Source organism: Puma concolor, chromosome D1 (genome assembly GCF_028749965.1).
Source record: "Puma concolor isolate L17-30 chromosome D1, mPumCon1.1.hap2, whole genome shotgun sequence".
NCBI lineage: Eukaryota > Metazoa > Chordata > Mammalia > Carnivora > Felidae > Puma > Puma concolor.
In genome coordinates this window covers 10062698-10080706 of record NC_141676.1, presented here as the reverse complement: position 1 = coordinate 10080706, position 18009 = coordinate 10062698, and the positions used below count along the sequence as shown (strand labels likewise).

The 18009-nt window shown below is 52.9% G+C and overlaps 2 protein-coding genes across 18 annotated transcripts; one reads left to right on the top strand and one right to left on the bottom strand.

The window, feature by feature from the left end:
- Positions 1-1149: 1149 nt before the first annotated feature.
- CYB561A3 (cytochrome b561 family member A3) lies at positions 1150-10580 on the bottom strand. Of its 17 annotated transcripts, none has more exons than XM_086677248.1 (10): positions 10160-10288; positions 9932-10009; positions 8784-9220; positions 8327-8497; positions 7171-7278; positions 5880-6081; positions 4516-4724; positions 3775-3929; positions 2888-3044; positions 1150-2242 (listed from the first exon to the last, which is right to left on the bottom strand). In XM_086677248.1, the coding sequence occupies exons 6-10, from the start codon at positions 6064-6066 to the stop codon at positions 2219-2221; spliced, it is 732 nt and encodes a 243-aa protein (XP_086533374.1). In that variant the 5' UTR covers positions 6067-6081; positions 7171-7278; positions 8327-8497; positions 8784-9220; positions 9932-10009; positions 10160-10288; the 3' UTR covers positions 1150-2218. The 17 variants fall into 17 exon arrangements, with proteins under 17 accessions (XP_086533374.1, XP_086533371.1, XP_086533376.1 ...); XM_086677245.1 differs by having other exon boundaries at positions 8406-8497; XM_086677250.1 differs by having other exon boundaries at positions 8421-8497.
- A 47-nt stretch (positions 10581-10627) lies between these two features.
- Positions 10628-16931, top strand: TMEM138 (transmembrane protein 138). Its single transcript, XM_025915587.2, has 5 exons — positions 10628-10763; positions 13268-13534; positions 14637-14808; positions 15979-16054; positions 16327-16931. Exons 2-5 carry the CDS (start codon positions 13407-13409, stop codon positions 16437-16439), a joined length of 489 nt encoding a protein of 162 aa, XP_025771372.1. The 5' UTR covers positions 10628-10763; positions 13268-13406; the 3' UTR covers positions 16440-16931.
- The last annotated feature ends 1078 nt before the right edge of the window (positions 16932-18009 follow it).

Sequence of the window (18009 nt, the reverse complement as noted above, 5' to 3'; positions counted from 1 at the left end):
GGCTACATAAACTCAGGCCCACTATTTAGCCTCTTGGAATCTGTAAAATCAGAACAGTACCCGTCTCACAGGGACAAGGACAGGGACTGACATGAGCTGAAGGCAAAGCCCCCAGCACAGCCCAGGTGCTCACTCGCTGAGTTCCTGTTATCACTAGTGTCTGCACCCGACTCCTGCTGGGTCATCTGATCCACCAGCAGTCATCTGTATCTACAGCTGGTCACAGAGGGAAGGGGGCCCTCCGTCACTTACTTTACCCAAAGTTGGCCGCAGGCTCCCTCAGTCCCTGGGCTTCTCTGTTCAGGGTCCCCTGTCCATCATGAGTCTGCACCTCGGGTCCCTCGTCACTAGGTATGGTTTTCAGTGCATAGGTGCGCACACCCAGCAGCTGGGAAGGAGACTGGCATAAACACCTGGTCTGTGGATCCCAACTCTACCACTTCCTGGCTCAGTGATCTCAGCTACCAGTGACCAAGTCACTACCCAGTTTCTGAGTTCCAGTTGTAAAAACAGGAAACATTTCCTTCCTTGTGAGATAACCAAGTACTCAGAAGCTTTTCGTTACTAAGGACGTCCAGACATACCATGAGTCACATACCATTCAGCCTGGAGAGGGCTGCCTGGAGGGCAGCCTGGAGATCTCTGGCGCCTTTTGGTGTGTTTCTCCCCAGTCTGAAGGTCCCAGCTGTCCCGAGGCTTTCACAAGTTTCCCGGAGCTCAATTAACCACAACGTGATCACAGTAGAGAAGGCTTTGATTCTTTAAAACACGATTAAAGGAAACCAAGCTGCGTGAACAAGTTACAGCTCCACCCGTACGGAAAGAGGGGGCGCGGGGCACGTGACTGAGGTGCCTGGAAGTCATCCCAGTGGCTTCAAAGGCTCCATCCCCTCAGGAAGTCCAGTCACAGTCCTGCCGACATCGGGCCACATGGAGTTGGGGTGGACGGTCCGCCTCCTCACCACCTGCCAGGGGTAAGTGCACTGGTGCTGCTGGTCACTGAGCACGGCAGTATGGAGCTGGGTCCCAGCAGGGCTCATTTGGAGAGGGCGGGAAAAGCCACGGCCCCATCACTTCAGAGAGGAGCAGATTCCCCTGTCCCATCCCCCACTACTCCCCCCGCCCCCCCGCCCCCCCCCCCCCCCCCCCGCAGCTCGCCCTCAGGCATAACACGAGACTGGGTTTGGTCAAGCAAGTAGCCACTGAGGGGGCAAATGAGGCACTCTGGTACTCAGCAGGGAGCACCTTGGAAAGCCGCCCACCGGGCACAATGCACCACAACTTTGGCTTGTTGCATGGGGAGCTAGAGAGTGAAAATCAGCTGGGCAGGGGCTCTGCCAAGAGAGCGAGGCTGAGCCTGCCCGGGGCCAGGTGGGGAGGCCCTGATCCGGGCAGGGGCAGGAACGGAAGTCCGAGGCGTCCCTGGGGCTCATCCCTTGTGGGGCAGCCGGGGTCACACGGTTCTTGGGAGAGTAGGTCATCAGGGTTCCTCGGGCTGCCCGACATTGACGGGCACCTAAGTCACAGGGAAAGGCCAGGATCTAGGCCAGGGCTGTGGCAGCAGCGAGAGGTGGAGGCACGTGGTCACAGTGCAGGTGGACGAGGAATGCAGCGACACGAAACAGAACAGCAAAGAGCAGTCAGCTCCTCAGCTTCTCTGCGGAAGCCCCTCTGCTGCCCTTCTTCTCCTTCCATCACCTTCCATCACCTTCCACCTTCTCCATTCCAGCCTCACGTCTGGGCGGGCTGGATAGAGGGCACGGCAGATGCTGGCCGCCCAACGGTCAGGGCGGCCCAAATATAACGCACGCCTTCCGGGGAAAGCTGCCGGACACCGTTAACCTCCCTCACTTTCCACGTACAGGTTGCACCTGCGTCCTGGCTTATCTGAGCTGGAGAGAGTCTCTACCAGATCCTTAGGGGCCGAGAGGGGATATCAGCTTGACTTCACACAGGGAGCAGGGAGCACACAGCGTGAGCAGCTGGGGCGGCGTGTGTGGAGAACCCGAGAAGTTGATGCCAGGAAGGGGTAGAGAAGCCACCAAGCAGAGCGGGTGGGCAGGAGATTGGTGGGGAGAGCAGGCCCCACGCGGAGGCCAGAAGAGGTTCGGGCCCAGAGCGCAAAGCTGGTCTGTTGCCGAAACCAGAGAGGAGGCCCTGGCAGAGAAGAGCTTCTGGGGGGAAACACCTCCACCTGCTCGTGGGTGCCCTTCCCGCTTCACTCCCCGTCACGCAACAGGGGCTGGAAAGACAGGCAGAGGCACAGGCGTTAATGGCAGGACACCACAACTGCCCCTGACTGGCAGGAGTCGCACCTGGCCTGAGCTGTTCAGACAGACCCCCGACCCGCAGGGCGGTCCCTGCCCAAGCCACCACATCTCTCAGGGAAGCCCCAAAGTCCCTCAGTCCGATGCACCCCCCCGTCTCACCACATCCCTCAGGGGGAAACCTACCCACACACCGAACCCACACCGAACCCGTCAGCCAGCACCTGCTGGATAAGCTCCGCCCCCAAGACCAGCCCCAAAGCTGGGAGAATGGGAATTCCGACACCCTCTCGTCATGCTCAAGCCCTTCCTTGGAGGACAGAAGGCCACACTTTCCCCTCATGAAGCCACAGGAATTTGGAGAAGGGCGTAACCATCTGTCCTCTCCCAAGGGACAGGCCCCGGGGGGCCTCTGAGCAGCTCCATTTGCCCCCATGGCTGGGATGAGCCGCTTTGACACAGTGCCCCCCCATCAGCCAACCTAACCCCACCATCAGTCGACCCGGTTTCCCACCATGTTACTGAGCGGGCTTCCCGGCAAGGCCCGAACCCTTCCTGGGTGACCCTTCTCTAGGCCTGGCCCTATCCCAACCTGGAATGAAAGACCCAAGACCCCGTACCTGTCCTTCGCTCAGGATCCCTGGCTCTGGGCGTTTCCAAGACGAAACCAGGAGGATATAGAGCACCAGTAGCCCAAAGACCACGACCAGCATCCCAGTGCTGTTGGCAAAGACAGCTTCACTGGGCAGACTGGAGTATGGCTGGGTGGTGTTGTTCCTGAAGATGACAAAACACCGTGGGCCCTCGAGAGATTTTTGCCACCTGTTTTTGCCCAGTGATAGACCCAACACCCTTAACAGATGGTGAGAAAAGCTTCCAAGGACCATCTGTGACCTGGAATGTTAACATAGTTTCTGGTCCCCGCCACCACCACAAGTATCTGCAGGATGCTTTTCACCCGTGAGGAAACTAAAGCTCAAAAATATGAGCTTGCCCACAGTCGTACAACTAGTAAATGGCATAGCCCAGACTTAAACCCAAGTCTGACCTCATATCTTCCTTGCTTTTCACTACCCACCCCCCATGCCTTAAAATAATGGGGGATGGTAGTGGTTAGGCACGAGGTGGTCATCTTAACCCCCAGCTCTGCCACTTTCGGGCCGTGTGGCCTTAGGGAAGTTACTTAACTTCTCTGTGCCCCAGCTCCCTTATTTGTAAGTGGCAATGACAACAGTATCCATGTTGTAAAATGATCAGAGGATTAAATTTAAGGCGCTTAGAATAGCTTCTGACACACAGTAGGTACTAAGTCAATCTGATGGTAGATAAATTTTTGCTGACCAATTTACCAATCCCAACCTAAAGATTCCATGACCTTCCAGATCAAGAACAAGCCCATCTCCAAAGGCTCCCCACCCCTGGAGAGGCCCTGTGACCACAGGGTGCATCTTTGGAAGACGCTATGCCTTCCCCTAGACATTAGAGCTGGGGGCCCCATCCCACTCACAAACTGAAGAAGAGCTTCTCATTAATGCCGGAAATGACAGACGCAATGGACAGAAAGAGGATGACAGCTCCAAAGAAGACGTGGATGGGTTTAAGGAGGCTGCGCAGCCACACGGACACCCACGGCAGCAGGAAGACGACAAAGCCCAGGAACCACTGTGAACACAGGGAGGTGCCTGACTGCACCGTGCTGTTCCCGAAGGTGTAGCAGGCCATCCCGCCCACCTGGGCCCCCGACCCCGCAGTGGCCTCTCGCCCTTCTTTCCCAGCTCAAACCTCCCACCGGCTCCCGCACTATGGTCGATTTCTTAGCCGAACCAGAATGTTCCACGAAATGCTCAGCTACAAGCCCAGTCTCCCGAAAGCCCTTGTAATGTCTCTGCTGCCTTCCAGTCCCGGCCCATAAAACTCGCCTGTGCAAGGCTGACGTCAGTGTGCAGAAACCACTTCCAGAATTGCTTCTGGTTCACAGAAAGGTGGGGACGGGGAAGGTGGAAAAGATCACAGACCGCATCAGCGTGGTATGTGCTATGATAAAGCTAGGACAACGGAGGGGCAGGGGGACGGGCGTGGGAACTACCAGTCTCCTGCGGCCACTTAAGCTGCCGATTCTATGGGATGCACCCTGCAGGGCCATCTCTGGGCAATAACCGGAGGGGGTATTTGGTGCGGATGCCAGCGAAGTCCCAACCGGAGCCCACGGCCGCCGTCTGGGAGCGGGAACCCGAAGGAGAGGACCCACCTGGCAGGCAAAAAGGAAGACGGTGACGATGCCCAGCCAGCTGTGCAGGGAGTAGAGGCTGACGGTGTTTTCGTGGTTGTGAAACTGAAAGACGACGACCAGCCCCAGCACGGTCAGGATGAAGGCCAGCAGGTGCAGGACTGCGTGGCCAATCTTCCATGGCAGCTTGGGCCCCACCCACGACTGCGGCAGGCGGTACACCAGCGATGCTGCGGGAGAGAACGTCCCAGGGCCCGGCCTCTTCCCCTCGGCTCCCCCAGCACATTAGGGGGAATTAACCTGACGCAGTCCCACACCGCCTCCCAACCAGAGAGGAAGGAAATGCCAGCACGTGGCCACCCACTCCCCGGCATCTCCTCTCCTCACATCGTTTCAGCCGTGAAGGGGGCAGAGGGAGACAAAACAGTGACAAAAAGGGAGAAGCGGGTTTCTTGGACCCACCGGTCTGTCATTACATAATGATGTGTACATATGTCATTACGTAACAAACGCGCTCAAGCACAGTTCTGCGGGTGAGAAAGCAATGTCGCTTTCATTATTTCTTCCACCTTCTTACAAGCGCAGTTAGCGGTCACAAACCCGGGCTCTTAATCGGGTTACACAGACCGAGGTCCACAGCCCGGCTCTGCCTCTCAGCTCTGTGGCCTCTTGTTTCTAAATCTCAGTTTCCCCATCTGTAAAATGGGAAGAGCGGCAGAGCCCATCTCACAGGCTTCTCGTAGGAACAAAATGGGCTGAGGTATCTGAAGTGCACAGGTTAAGCAGCTACGACCAATGTCATCACCGTTCCCATTTTACAGGTGGGGAAAGTGAGGCTCACTTGGGCCCAAGGCCCAGCTCTGGATGCACGGGGCAAACACGGGCCTGGCACGGGTAAGCAGCTTCCTCATGGAAGGACCCGTGTCATGAGACGCTTCAATCTCCTGCTCCCTAAAGCAGAAGTTGGCAAACTACAGCCCATGGGCCAAGTCCAGCCTGCCATGCATTTTTGTGAGTAGTTTTACTGGAACACGGTCACGGGCGTGTTTTCATGTCATCTATGGCTGCTCACGATACAAGAATAAGGATGGGTAGTTGCAACACAGATCGTAGAGCCTGCAAAGCCTGGAACGTTTACTATCTGGCCCTTTACAGAAAAAGCGTGCCAACCCCCCGCCCCAGAGTGTCCGTGAAGCTCTGCTTCTCAGATGGCCCCCCTCCTCACTACTACCTTCCTGTAAATGACACCCGGGGCCACAGACAGCCCGGCCTCCCCCCACTCTCGTAGCCGCAAACCCAGCAGTGACAAAAGCCGGCTGTGGGAGGGAGAGCTCTGTCCCGGCCGGGTCTGGGTCACAGCACGTCTCCCAGGACCTCGTACTCACCAGCACTGTAGACCACCACTGAGCCAGCGACCATGAACACGGGGTGATAGTTGAACATGAGGCGGCTGGTGCCATCCCAGGCAAAGCCACCATGCCACAGCTGCATCCAGTAGATGGTGAGGATGACGCACATCAGGCCCAGCAGCGACAGTGCATAGAAGGACAAGTAGAACCACCCGACAGCCATTCTGACCAGGCGCCCCTGGAAGCAGCAGAGGTCACACGTCCCCGCCGGCTCTGCTGGCTGGAGCGCACCCCACACGCCAGCTAAAGGAGGGAACACTGAGCTCGCTCTTGCCCAAGGGGTGGGTGCTTTTCACTTCAGATCTCCTGCCACCAGCCCGGGCACTGCCCCGTGAGGCCTGATCTCTGGTTATGGACAGTGAGGCTGGCCCCACCCCAGCATCCAACGGTACACAGTACGGCCAGCTTGGGCCTGTGGCCGGCTCTGGAGAGGGCCCTCCTCTGCCCAGGCCGGACGTCAAGGCTCTGGGCCCAAAGCCCTGCGATTAGTCTCCCTTCACAGGGCCAAAAGGTAAAGAATCCACCCCACCCTCTCCCCACGGAAAATTAGGGATAGGAATCAAAATCCAGGCTAGAGTCATAGAAACGCCTCAGCCCTCAGTTCTAACAGAAGGAGGCAAAACCATAATCTGCAATGAGCAACACACCATCATTAGGAAGAAGGAAGAGAGGAAGTCCTATGATCTCCCACTTCTACAAAAAAGTTCTTCCCCAGACGGTGAACTCCGTGGGGCTAAACCTCCCACTGAGGAAGTAAGATCAGGCTGTTGCTCTAGAACCTCCCACACTCCACACTTGCAACTGGACAACAGCCCTCAGGTGTCCCCAGGCCTGACACTTCTGCTTTCTCTTCCTCCGTGGAAAGTTCAGAGGAGAAAGGAGGAAGCAAGAACTCATAGTCTAGAAAGCAAGAGTTTATTTTTAGCTTTCCCTGTGTACCTGATAAACTCAGAAACCAACTCTGGTTTCAGACAAATGCCTCGGGCCCTAAGCAGTTGCACTTTAACACCAGGCAGGTGGGCGTGAGGTTTGGCTGGCAAACACACAAAGCCACAGGGCCGTCTCGGCTTTTCCGCTAACTACACCTGCAGGCAGCACAGGCCCAGCTCTCAAGGCGGTCACCCTGTCCCGCAGACTCACACCGAGAAGGGGACACTGCGGCAGGCTGCAGTTCAGATCCCTTAATCTGAGGCCGCTAACAGAGAGGAAAGGAAGTCCCTGAAACCGGCCAGAACTCCCAAGGAGGTAACACACTGGATTCCCTCACCTTTAGAATTAGTGGTAGGCTGACAGAGTGCGGGCCTAGGCTCCGATCCTTATGAAATGAGGCATCTGGAGGAAATCACTTAGCATGTGTAGGACTCAGTCTTCTCATCTGAAAAAAGGCATGGTAACAGGAATAGAACTTACTGAGTAGAACCTGTGAACGCAGGATCCCATTTGCTCCTCTTGACAACCCTGTGAGAGGTCCTCAACCCCACTTTACAGAGGAGGAAACCAAGGGTCAGAAAGATTTGGGACACCTGAGCGGTTCGGTCGGTTAGGCATCTGACTCGATTTCGGCTCAGGTCATGATCTCACGGTTTTGTGAGTTCAGGCCCCATGTGGGGCCCTGTGCCAACAGTGTGGAGCCTGCTTGGGATTCACCCAGTCTCTCTGCCCCTCCCGTGCTTATGCTGTCTTAGTCTCTCTCAAAATAAATAAATAAAACTTAAAAAAAAAAAACCAACTTAAAAAAAAAGAAAAGAAAGATTAAATACCAGCATTAGGACCCAGTAAAGGGGTAGGAAGTTTCAAATCCTTGTCCGTTTGGCTTCAAGTCCCCTGTTTTTTTACCTTGACCATAGGTTGTCAGAAGGTCAAGTGAGGGGCGCCTGGGTGGCTCAGTTGGTTAAGCGTCCAACTTCGGCTCAGGTCATGATCTCACAGTTTGTGAGTTCGAGCCCTGTGTCAGGCTCTGTGCTGACAGCACGGAGCCTGGAGCCTGTTTCAGATTCTGGGTCTCCCTCTCTCTCTGCCCCTCCCCTGCTTGTGCCTTCTCTCTCAAAAATAAATAAACATTAAAAAAAAGTTTTTTTTTAAAAAAAAGGTCAAGTGAGAAAATGTCCGTTAAGGACGCTGTGAGAGCTAAATATTCTGCTTTTCTCGATGTTGTCACAGCAGTTCATCCAAGCTACCAACTAAAGCCTGAAGCTCGTGGTCCCCGTGGCTGCCCAGGCCTCTCAGTGGCCCCAACAGCATGTCACGCCAGTTCTCTCCATGACAGGTGTCCACCTAATCAGAAAGACACTGAGCTCTCACAATGTGATCCAAGTTAGCAGTCACCACACTGAGAAAGTTACATCCAAGGGCTGGGGGAAAACCAAGCTTCCATAAGGCTAGAAGGAGAAAATAATGTCTTCCTAGAAGCTTCCTGACTCAACTCCTGAGCTCAGAGATTTGCTGCCCAGCCTCAGAGGCGTCCCCTTAGTCCCAATAAGAGCAGAGGAAGTTTCGGGTCACCAGATGTTCAGTCACCCCCCAGTGAAGTCAGCATGAAGCACTTGGTCAGCAGGCTCCATCCATCAGACAATATCTCTCATGACTTTCTTTTCCTTTGGAGGAGAAAAAAACAAAAGTAAATATAACCCAAAAGAGACTGTCTCCACCCTCCTGGATTACTGCTCTGGGACAGACTTAGAATATTCAACGGGGACACTTTCCTGAACGAGGGCTGCAATATTACACTGCTCACAGTACACAGAAGAGCCCTTCCTCTGCCCGAGTGTGCAAAAACAGAGAAAAAAAGAATACAGTGAAAACTGCAACCCAAACGCTGAGAACAGTCTTTCATTTATTCCAAGAAAGTAGGTTTGTGCTATGATTTCAGGGTGTGCTCACCATTGTTTGGTCTCTGATTCTGCCCATTCCAAAGCAGAAATCCCCATACGCTTCTACAAAGGCCCAGAATGGTAAATACCTTAGGCTTTGTAGGCCGGACAGTCTCTGTCACAACTATGCCATCGACTCTTCTGATGTAGTGCAAAAGCAGGCACAGACAACACCTTCACAAATCAACACGGCTACGTTCCCCTAAAAACTTTATTTGCGGGCAAATTTCAGGTTCATGTTGTCTTTACATATCACAAATATTATCCTTTTCGTTTCTGTTAGTTATCTAAAAATGGAAAAACCTTGGAGCGCCGGAGTGGCTCAGTTGGTTAAGCGTCCTGACTCTTGATTTCAGCTCAGGTCATGATCTCACAGTTGCGTGAGCTCGGGCTCCACGTCCAGCTCTGCGCTGACAGCACAGAGTCTGCTTGGGACTCTCTCTCTCTCTCAAAATAAATAAACATTTTTTTTTAATCAAAAAAAAAAATGCAAGTGTGCCAGATTTGGCCTGGAAGTTACAAGTTTTGTCAACTGTGATCTAAGAAACATACTCCCCAACCTAATACTTTCCTCGGTCCCTTGACAAAAAGGATTCTCCCTGGCTGCATCAGGCCCTGGGGTAGGAAATGGGTAAGTTTCCATTCAGCTCTTAATCTTAGGAAAAGGCTCTATTCCAAGCTCTTATATTACTTTTATAATTTAGAACTACAAGCAGATGAAGGGATAGAAAGTCGATTTGTTGTTCCTGCTTCCGGATGAATGGTGGGGGATTTAGGAATCCTGAGAATCAGACTTCAGGTTCAAGTCCTAAACGCTTCTCTGACAGATCAAAATCACCGGGACCCAAAGAAAGAAAGCGACTTGGCCACGGTGAGTGGCAGAGCTGGTACAGGAACCCAGGTTCACTTCCCCTCAGCTCCAAGAACGCCTCACTTCCAAACGTAGCTTCTGTAAAATCAGGGCTCAGGAGTGAGGACCCCTGAACTCCAGCCAGGAGGTAGGTAAGCAAGGTGCTCCTTAGCACCACAGTGATTACAGACCCGCCCTTCCGGACTGCTCCCGTTTGGCTCCGGTGTCGGGAGAACCGCTCCAGGAATCCGGAGCCCGATCCCTGACTCTTCTGCGGGGACGAAGGGCGGCTGTCGGTCCTAGCTAACCTTCGGTGAAAACTACGGCGAGGAGCTCCGCCTGCTGACTGCGACTTCCGAAGAGCTTTCGTGCCTGTGCAACCACACCTGTAGAAGGAAGGGCACGGACAGCGGTGTCCATTTCCTACAAAAGAAAGCTGAGCCCGAGCGAGGGGTAGCGACAGCACGAGGGGAAATAGCAGCGGAGCCAGCACTCGAACCCAGGTCCGTGAACTCCCCACCCGAGCTCTTTCTCACCCCCGAACCACAGAGGGTCGCAGGGGTCTCTCGCCACCCGGCGCCGCGGCTACTAGGACTCCGGGAAGTTGGAATCGGGGACTTTCGGAGACAGACCCACCCGCCGGGCACCGCCACCCAGTGCCAAAAGAGCCGGGCCGCCGCCCTCTCTTATAGGCTCATAGCACTTCCGGCCGCGCGCGCGGCCGCCTGGGAAATGAAGTCTGGAGTTGTGGACTCCAACATCAGTCCTTCCGCTGGTGTTTCTTCCCTAGGGAGTACCGCCCCGGCTCCGCCCTGCCTCTCACCCCGTCCCCCATCTCGCGTTCGGGCAGACGCGAAGCCTCTCGCCTGGGGCTGGGTCTCAGCAAGGCCGCGGGACAGCGACTGGGAGGGACAGGAGCTGGACGCGGCGACGCCGGGAAGGCACCAGAGGACCGAGCCCAGGGAAGCGGGGGCCCAAACATGGCGGCCGGGCTGGCCACAGAGCGCGGAGGGAAAGCCGAGGACCCGCGGACAGCCCGGCACGGACGGCGCCCGCGTCCGCCATCTACTTCCGGGATTTAAAACCTCTTCCCGGAAGCCAGGCCGGCGTCCCCATGACAACCGACGTTGGGTCTCCGAGGTGAGCGTGCTTGAGGAGTGGGGAAAAGGGACCAGGGTCGGAGTTTTCGTTGTCGCTGTTTGGGTTTGGGTGTTTCGCCAAGACAGCCCCGTGTTGAGGTGAATTGGGAAGGGTGAGGAAAACTGCCCTGGGGACAGAGGGAACGCGGCACCGAGCGGTGGGACGGACCGAAGACGGCTTCGTTCTGTCGCGCATCACTGCTGCCCTAAAGCGGAGGTCATCCTTCCCGTAGATTTGGCGGTGGGCGCTTCTGGGTCACGGTTCCTCACGACAGCTCTCCGTGGTGGCCCGTGAAGTCCTAGCTTAGAGCGCGGGCTTTGGTGTCACCCCCCGTTGTGAACCCTGGCTCTGCTCACCAGCTACCTGGAGGAATGACTTGAACCCTGACCCTGTATTCTTGTCTTTAGAACGGGGGATCATTCTTAACTACCTTGCAGAGCAGTTGCGAGGATTAAAGGAAGTTATACCTGGTTGAGGTTAACGTGGTGCTGGTAGGGGGTGATAGCTATCAGTATTATTTGACGAATGAGTGAAATTGCCATCATGCAGCCACTCAAGGCGGGGGGGTGGGGGGGTGGGGGGATGCTTCTTCACCAGGTGAGGTGGATGCGGTTCGCTAACCTCTCAGAGCCACTGTATAATATGGGGATTATATTCGTAATAACTGTCTCCTTCTCAAGATGGGTGTAGGAGTAAATAATGTAATGAATATAAAGAGTTTGTAAATTGTAAAACATTTTATAGATGTTAATTAAAACTTTTTTTTTTTAATTTTTTTTTCAACGTTTATTTATTTTTGGGACAGAGAGAGACAGAGCATGAACGGGGGAGGGGCAGAGAGAGAGGGAGACACAGAATCGGAAACAGGCTCCAGGCTCTGAGCCATCAGCCCAGAGCCTGACGTGGGGCTCAAACTCATGGACCGCGAGATCGTGACCCGGCTGAAGTCGGACGCTTAACCGACTGCGCCACCCAGGCGCCCCTAATTAAAACTTTTTAAATATATATTTATTTTTGAGAGCGAGAAAGAGAGAGAGGGAGACAGAGAATCCGAAGCAGACTCCAGGCTCCCAAGATGTCAGCACAGAGCCCCCACGGGGGTGGGGCTCGAACCCAGAACTCTGAGATCATGACCCGAGCTGAAGTCGGACACTCGACCGACTGAGCCATCCATGTGCCCCGATTTACAGATGTTAATTTAATTTCACTCTCTTACACTTCACAGGATTTTGAGATTTGTTTGTAGATTTCACCCGGCTGGAGGGGTCACAGGACACCTTGGGCCTTGGAATGTACCTTCCCCGGTGCCACTATGTGGCTGCCACCTTAAACATAAAAGTTTTGCAGGAGACCACGATTTCCTCTCAGCCTTTTCTGCCTGCACCTCTTCCCACTTCTCCTGTGCCAACGTCTTTCCCACCTAGTGACATATCAGCCTGTTACATAAGAGGCAGCTTTGGGCAGTAGTTAAGAGCACAGACTCTGGACCCAGGCTGCCTGATTCTGAATCCCAGCTCTGCCACTGCTACTGGCAATGTGATCTTGGACAAATAATTTTTCCTCTCTGCGCCTCCAGTGTCCTGTCTGTAAAATGGGTAGCGTAATGATAGTGTGTCTTCTACTTCATGGGGTTATTATGAAATTTAAATAATGTTAGTGCTGAGGATAGTCCCTGGCAGGGATGCCTGGCTGGCCCAGTTGGTGGAGCAGGTGACTCTTGATATTGGGGTCATGAGTTTGAGCCCCCCCCCCCCCCCAAAAAAAAGTCCCTGGCAGGGGCACCTGGGTGGCTCAGTCGGTTAGGCGTCCAACTTCGGCTCAGGTCATGATCTCACCGTCCGTGAGTTCAAGCCCCGCATCGGGCTCTGTGCTGACAGCTCGGAGCCTGGAGCCTGTTTCGGATTCTGTGTCTCCCTCTCTCTCTGACCCTCCCCCGTTCATGCTCCGTCTCTCTCTGTCTCAAAAATAAATAAATGTTAAAAAAAAAATTTTTTTTTTAAAAAGTCCCTGGCATATTGTGATATATAAAGGTTTGCCGCTTCTATTAGTATTAGAATCAATATTACTACATGGCAAGACAGTCACTCTTTGTAGTACTCCTGGATTCCTTTGAACTCAAAAGTAGTTAGAAAGAGTTCTGCGTTGGGGGCGCCTGGCTGGCTCAGTCAGAGGAGCATGTGACTCTTGGTTTCGGAGCTGTGAATTCAAGCCCCGTGTTGGGTGTAGAGATTACTTACAGCAATCAAGTAAATTAAAATGAAGAAAGGAAAGGAAGGAAGGACAAAATGAGCTCTGCACTTAGAAGCTTCCAGGAATGGAGAAAGTTGGAGGGTGAGAGTCCCTGGAAGGAGTGACTAGTGGATTTTTTGGTGGCGGTAGTGGCTTGGTCATTGGTGTGTCCCAAGCACATAGAATGCTGCCTGGGATGTAGTAGGTCCTCAGTGAATGTTGTGTTAATGACTTTCTAACGACCTTTTTGTTTTGTTTTGTTTTGTCCTCAACAGGCCCTTGTCTTAGAGCAAGGGGAACAGCTCTGATTCTGAGGAACTAGTGCTTCTCCCTCAGTGCTGGGGAGAAAGCCAGGAGCAGTTTTCTGGGTAACTGTGGAATGTGCCCCGCTGGGCCCATCAAAGCAGCAGCAGGATGCTCCAGACCAGTAACTACAGCCTGGTGCTCTCCCTGCAGTTCCTGCTGCTGTCCTACGACCTCTTCGTCAATTCCTTCTCGGAGCTACTCCGAATGGCTCCCGTCGTCCAGTTGGTGCTCTTCATGTGAGTTCAGGGGGTGGGACTGGACAGCTGAACCCAAGCAGTTAGAAGGCCCCGACGATTATGATTTAGCGTTTTAAAGTAGCTGATGGAAAAACCTCAGGGAAAATCAAATTTCACCCATGTTGGGTACTCCACGGTACGGAGACATGTCAGAGGTCCTGTGTTTCTATACTTCTAGCAGGGGCCTGGGATACAGGGAGCAGTCAGAGGGTCAGACTGCTCACCGTGTCATTTTCTTCCTCTGTGAGTAGAAATCTTGGCTTACTCTGCCGTGAAAGGGGGTTGCAAAATGGTAGGTTAAAAGGGTACTCGTATCAGTTCTCTATATGGTATGGAAGCGGATGGCATTTTTCCTGCACAAAGATTCAGAGACTCCATGAGGCAAGTTCTCGACAGAAGACTAGTTTTCGGCACCGTCTTCCTTCCTTCGGCACTGTCGCATGAATACATGTGACGGGTATTCATTGGCCTGCCGGACCGTGTTCTAGTTGCAGTGGCAAACCTGATAATTTCCTGCTCTCACATGGCTTCCATTCTAGAAGCCCCCATTGACCCCTCCCATTGAGAGGGACAATGAACCCATTTTTTTCAAGATAATTTTATAGGGTAATAAATGTTTACAGTGGATGTGAAGTAGGTGGGGGTGGGGAGGGGAGGGCTACCCTAGGCGTAGGGTTAAAGAAGAGTCTTTCTGAAGAGGGGACACTTGAACTGAGACCTGAATGGCACTAAGGCACCGTCTGTGCAAAGATGGGGGGAAAGGTGTTGCCGTCTTGCTGGATGAAAATGTCTGACGGGACCAGGTTATGCGACAGGCGGGGCCGGCTTTGGACAGAAGAAACCGTCTTCTCACCAGTGTCTAGAAGTTAAGAGTGTCAGAGCAGGAAAGCCTTGTCTGTGGACTGCGGCTCAAGTGATGGGGCCAGCCCGTAGTTTTAGTCTCGTGTCATTTGGGACCCAAAGCCCATGCTATCTCTGGGGAGTTTCCGGAGGTCTAGATCACAGGGAAGGCCAGACTTCATAGTGTCCCTTAGGACCCAGGGCCAGCTCTTGGGTCGTCCCCCAGACCTCCATTTGGCTGTGCTTTGTTTTATGTTTGCAGCATCCAGGATATCGCAATCCTTTTCAACATCATCATCATTTTCCTCATGTTCTTCAACACCTTCGTCTTCCAGGCTGGCTTGGTCAACCTCCTATTCCATAAGTTCAAAGGGACCATCATCCTCACAGCTGTGTACTTCGCCCTCAGCATCTCCTTTCATGTCTGGGTCATGGTAAGAGCGGAGCTCTGAATTCCTGAACCCTTAAGGGACTAGGAGTAGCTTTTTCTCGAGGAAGGCACGAGGAAGCCAGCATCATTCTTTTACATCTCAGAGAATCCTTGATGGGAAACCGGTGAAATGAGTGTGGTCCCGCCTGGGGTTGGGCATGTGAGAGCTCCACGAGGCACCTCTGCCCAACCTTTTGTGTTAAAGAACTGCCTTATCCAAGAGTCAGGGGCCATTTCTGGAATATTCAGCTCACCTTTGCCCCCAACAGTCCAGCCAGAGCTAAAACAGGAAGCCGAATCCGTTTTATCATTAGCTATTTGGGCAGGTGGGTGTTGAGACAGGGAATTCTTAGGCATCCGTGTCCCATGGGAAATGGCCAGGCCAAGAGTGCCCCTTGCCCTTTAGTGCTTCGTGCCCTCTGCTCTGTCCCCGTCACTTATACTGGAAGAACCCTTCTCCAGTGTGCCTCAGAGCAAATGCCAGGTTTCGTGGTTCCAGATTTCTCCTGCTTCACGAATGGTTCTGTCTGTTTGGGTATGGCCTGTGTTTCTCGCGTACTCATTTTGATGGAACACAGTAAAACCTCAGGGTTCTCTAGTCGTTCCTATACTAACGCCACTTAGACTGAGCCGTCTGTTAAGTTGCCCTTGTTATTCCTTGTTATTCCATGGAGGGAAGTAGAGCTCACAGGAAAGAAAGAGCAGTGCCAACGTCTCTAGGTGCTTCCTGAAGAAGATTGTCTCTGCTCTCCCTCCTGGGGCCAAAATAGGTCCTGGCTTTGTCCTGTAAAGCTGTTAATCTGATTAAACCTTGAGGGCACTAAGCCTTTATCTGACAGGAACCGAGCCTGAGATCTTCAAGGCAAGACAGTGACCACTCCGAACTCCTTCCTGAGATCATGTATAGCACTTCTCCTTGGAAAAGGCCGTGGAATGGAAGGAAATAAATAGCTTAGTTCAAACTTCCTCCTTCAGGGTTAAAAGGATATTTCCTTTGCAGCAGAAAAGGGAGTTTGAAGCTCCTCTGAGAAACACTACTTGGGGTTGTGGGAAGAAAGGAGGGGGAGATTAGCCTGATTTAAAACCACGTGGCATGTCTGCAGCTAACCAAGGTGGAGATGCTAGGGCCTCATCTGGTGGCTAAGCTTTCCCTGTCTCCTCATGTCTCCTGCAGAACTTACGCTGGAAAAATTCCAGCCGCTTTGTCTGGACAGACGGACTTCAAACGCTGTTTGTATTCCAGAGATTAGGTAAGGACCAGAGCAACCTCAGGCCTCACTTCGGTGCCACCATTGGCTCGGGCTACTAAGGCCCTTGATCCTGCCTTCCCCGTCCATCACGGCCAGCATGGGATGAGTGGATCAGCCGTGGCAAGAACAGGAGAGATTATGGCCCACTGCCCTTGCTGGGAGTCACTGGGAGATCCTGAGGCAGGGCGCCCCTCCGCCTTGGTAGGTTTGGTTCTTAGCCTGAAACGAATACTCAGGAGCGTCCCTGAAGCTTCTTCTCTACTTATCCACAGCGGCAGTGTTATACTGTTACTTCTACAAACGGACAGCCGTGAGACTGGGCGATCCTCGCTTCTACCAGGACTCGTTATGGCTGCGCAGGGAGTTCACACAAGTCCGGAGGTGACCGCTTCTCGTCACACTGATGGAGGCCTTTCCTTCCTGACAGATGCTACGCTTGTGGTCCTGTGGGGTGGGGGTTGGCCCTGTGCACAGGAAGCAGCTTGACTTTCCTAGGACAGGCTCAGGCCACTTGTGTTCTGCAGTCAAGAAGGAAGATCTTCCCTCTTGCAAGTTAAAGTGTTTCCCAATACAGATTTCAGTACACAACCTTCCCCGGCCTCCTACCTCAGGTCCCTTTTCCTTTTCTGCCCTCTACTCCTCTTCCTCACGGAAGGCAGTGAGGCTTTATCCTTGGCGAGCTGTCACTTAGCCTGGTCCAGGAGGGGCTCCTGGCACCTACCTTCTTTGCACCAAACACTAATTAATGACTGAAGGATGCAAAGAGTGTCATTTCTGAGCTCCTGACTGATGACACCGTAGACATGTAGATTTTATACCCAAGGCGCTTTTTTTACATTTTATAAATAGGAAATAAATTGAATTCTTTTTCCAGAAATGGTGGAGTCTGTCTGTCTAGCTACATCTCTTCTCAGATAAGAGGCGTGTCAAGTCCTAACCTAGCGTCTTCTTGAGCCACAGAACAAATACAGATATTTATTGAGTGCCATCATGAGTATAAGCTATTTTTATAGGAATTGGGGATGTAATCTGACGCCCCACCCCGACCCTTGGAGTTCCAAACTTCGGTGCTTTATCCAGACTCTCCCTGCCATTAGGACCCTAAACTGCCCTCAGAAGAATAAAAATGTTCCTTAGCCTGCTTTGGCAAAAGAAAATTTTAAAGTGCATGTGCCCGTAGTATCCGTTTTCTGTTGTCAGAATAGTGTGTAACACTATCACGGAACTTCACTGGTGCGTAACAACGAACAGTTACATGGCTCTGGAGTCTCGGGGTTCAGCTGGTCGGGCTGGTTCAGGTGATATCTGCCAGGCTTGCTCATGTGTCTGTGGTCAGCTGTGGGTCAGCCAGGCGGCTGTGATGATCTTGGGATTTGGGCTCTTGGCGAACCTGGGCCAGCCTCAGCTGGAATGACTGGGCTGTTCTGGTTCTCATGACTCATCCTTCAGAAGACTAGCCTGGGTCTCTTCACATGACAGCGGCCGAGGAGCAGAAGAATGAGCCCCATTGTGTAATCTTCCTTCAGCCCTCTGCTTTTATCGTGTCCCTTAGACCCCCATTGGTCAAAGCAAGTCATATGACTGAGCCTGGGGTCCAAGTGGGAAAGCACTACAAAGCTTCCTGGGGAAAGGCACGGATACAGGGAGGGCCACTGATTCAGTCTACCCCACCGGAAAGTTGCTCTATGGAACTCATTGTTCAGAGGTACTTTAGCACGGAGGTTGGCAACCTTTTTCTGTGAGGCACCAGATAGTAATTATTTTAGATTTCAAGGGCCACACATATGGTCTTTGTTGCAACCATAAGCACACCTTCCTTTACTGTACTTCACGGGTGCTGTGGTGTTTCGTATAAATACAAGGTTGGTGGCAACCCCGTGTCGAGCCAGTCTGTTGGCGCCATTTTTTCCAACAGCATTTGCTCACTTCATGTCTCTGGGTCAATTTTGGTCATT

What these genes read in the sequence shown, in the direction of transcription:
- CYB561A3 (XM_086677243.1), bottom strand. Translation starts at nt 6,066, where the DNA reads ATGGCTGTCGGGTGGTTCTACTTGTCCTTCTATGCACTGTCGCTGCTG. An exon ending in TCTTCCTTTTTGCCTGCCAG is followed by an intron (nt 3,930 to 4,515) that starts GTGGGTCCTCTC and finishes CTGTGTTCACAG; the next exon opens with TGGTTCCTGGGCTTTGTCGT. An exon ending in GAGAAGCTCTTCTTCAGTTT is followed by an intron (nt 3,045 to 3,774) that starts GTGAGTGGGATG and finishes TGTCATCTTCAG; the next exon opens with GAACAACACCACCCAGCCAT.
- TMEM138 (XM_025915587.2), top strand. Translation starts at nt 13,407, where the DNA reads ATGCTCCAGACCAGTAACTACAGCCTGGTGCTCTCCCTGCAGTTCCTG. An exon ending in GTCCAGTTGGTGCTCTTCAT is followed by an intron (nt 13,535 to 14,636) that starts GTGAGTTCAGGG and finishes TTATGTTTGCAG; the next exon opens with CATCCAGGATATCGCAATCC. An exon ending in GTTTGTATTCCAGAGATTAG is followed by an intron (nt 16,055 to 16,326) that starts GTAAGGACCAGA and finishes ACTTATCCACAG; the next exon opens with CGGCAGTGTTATACTGTTAC.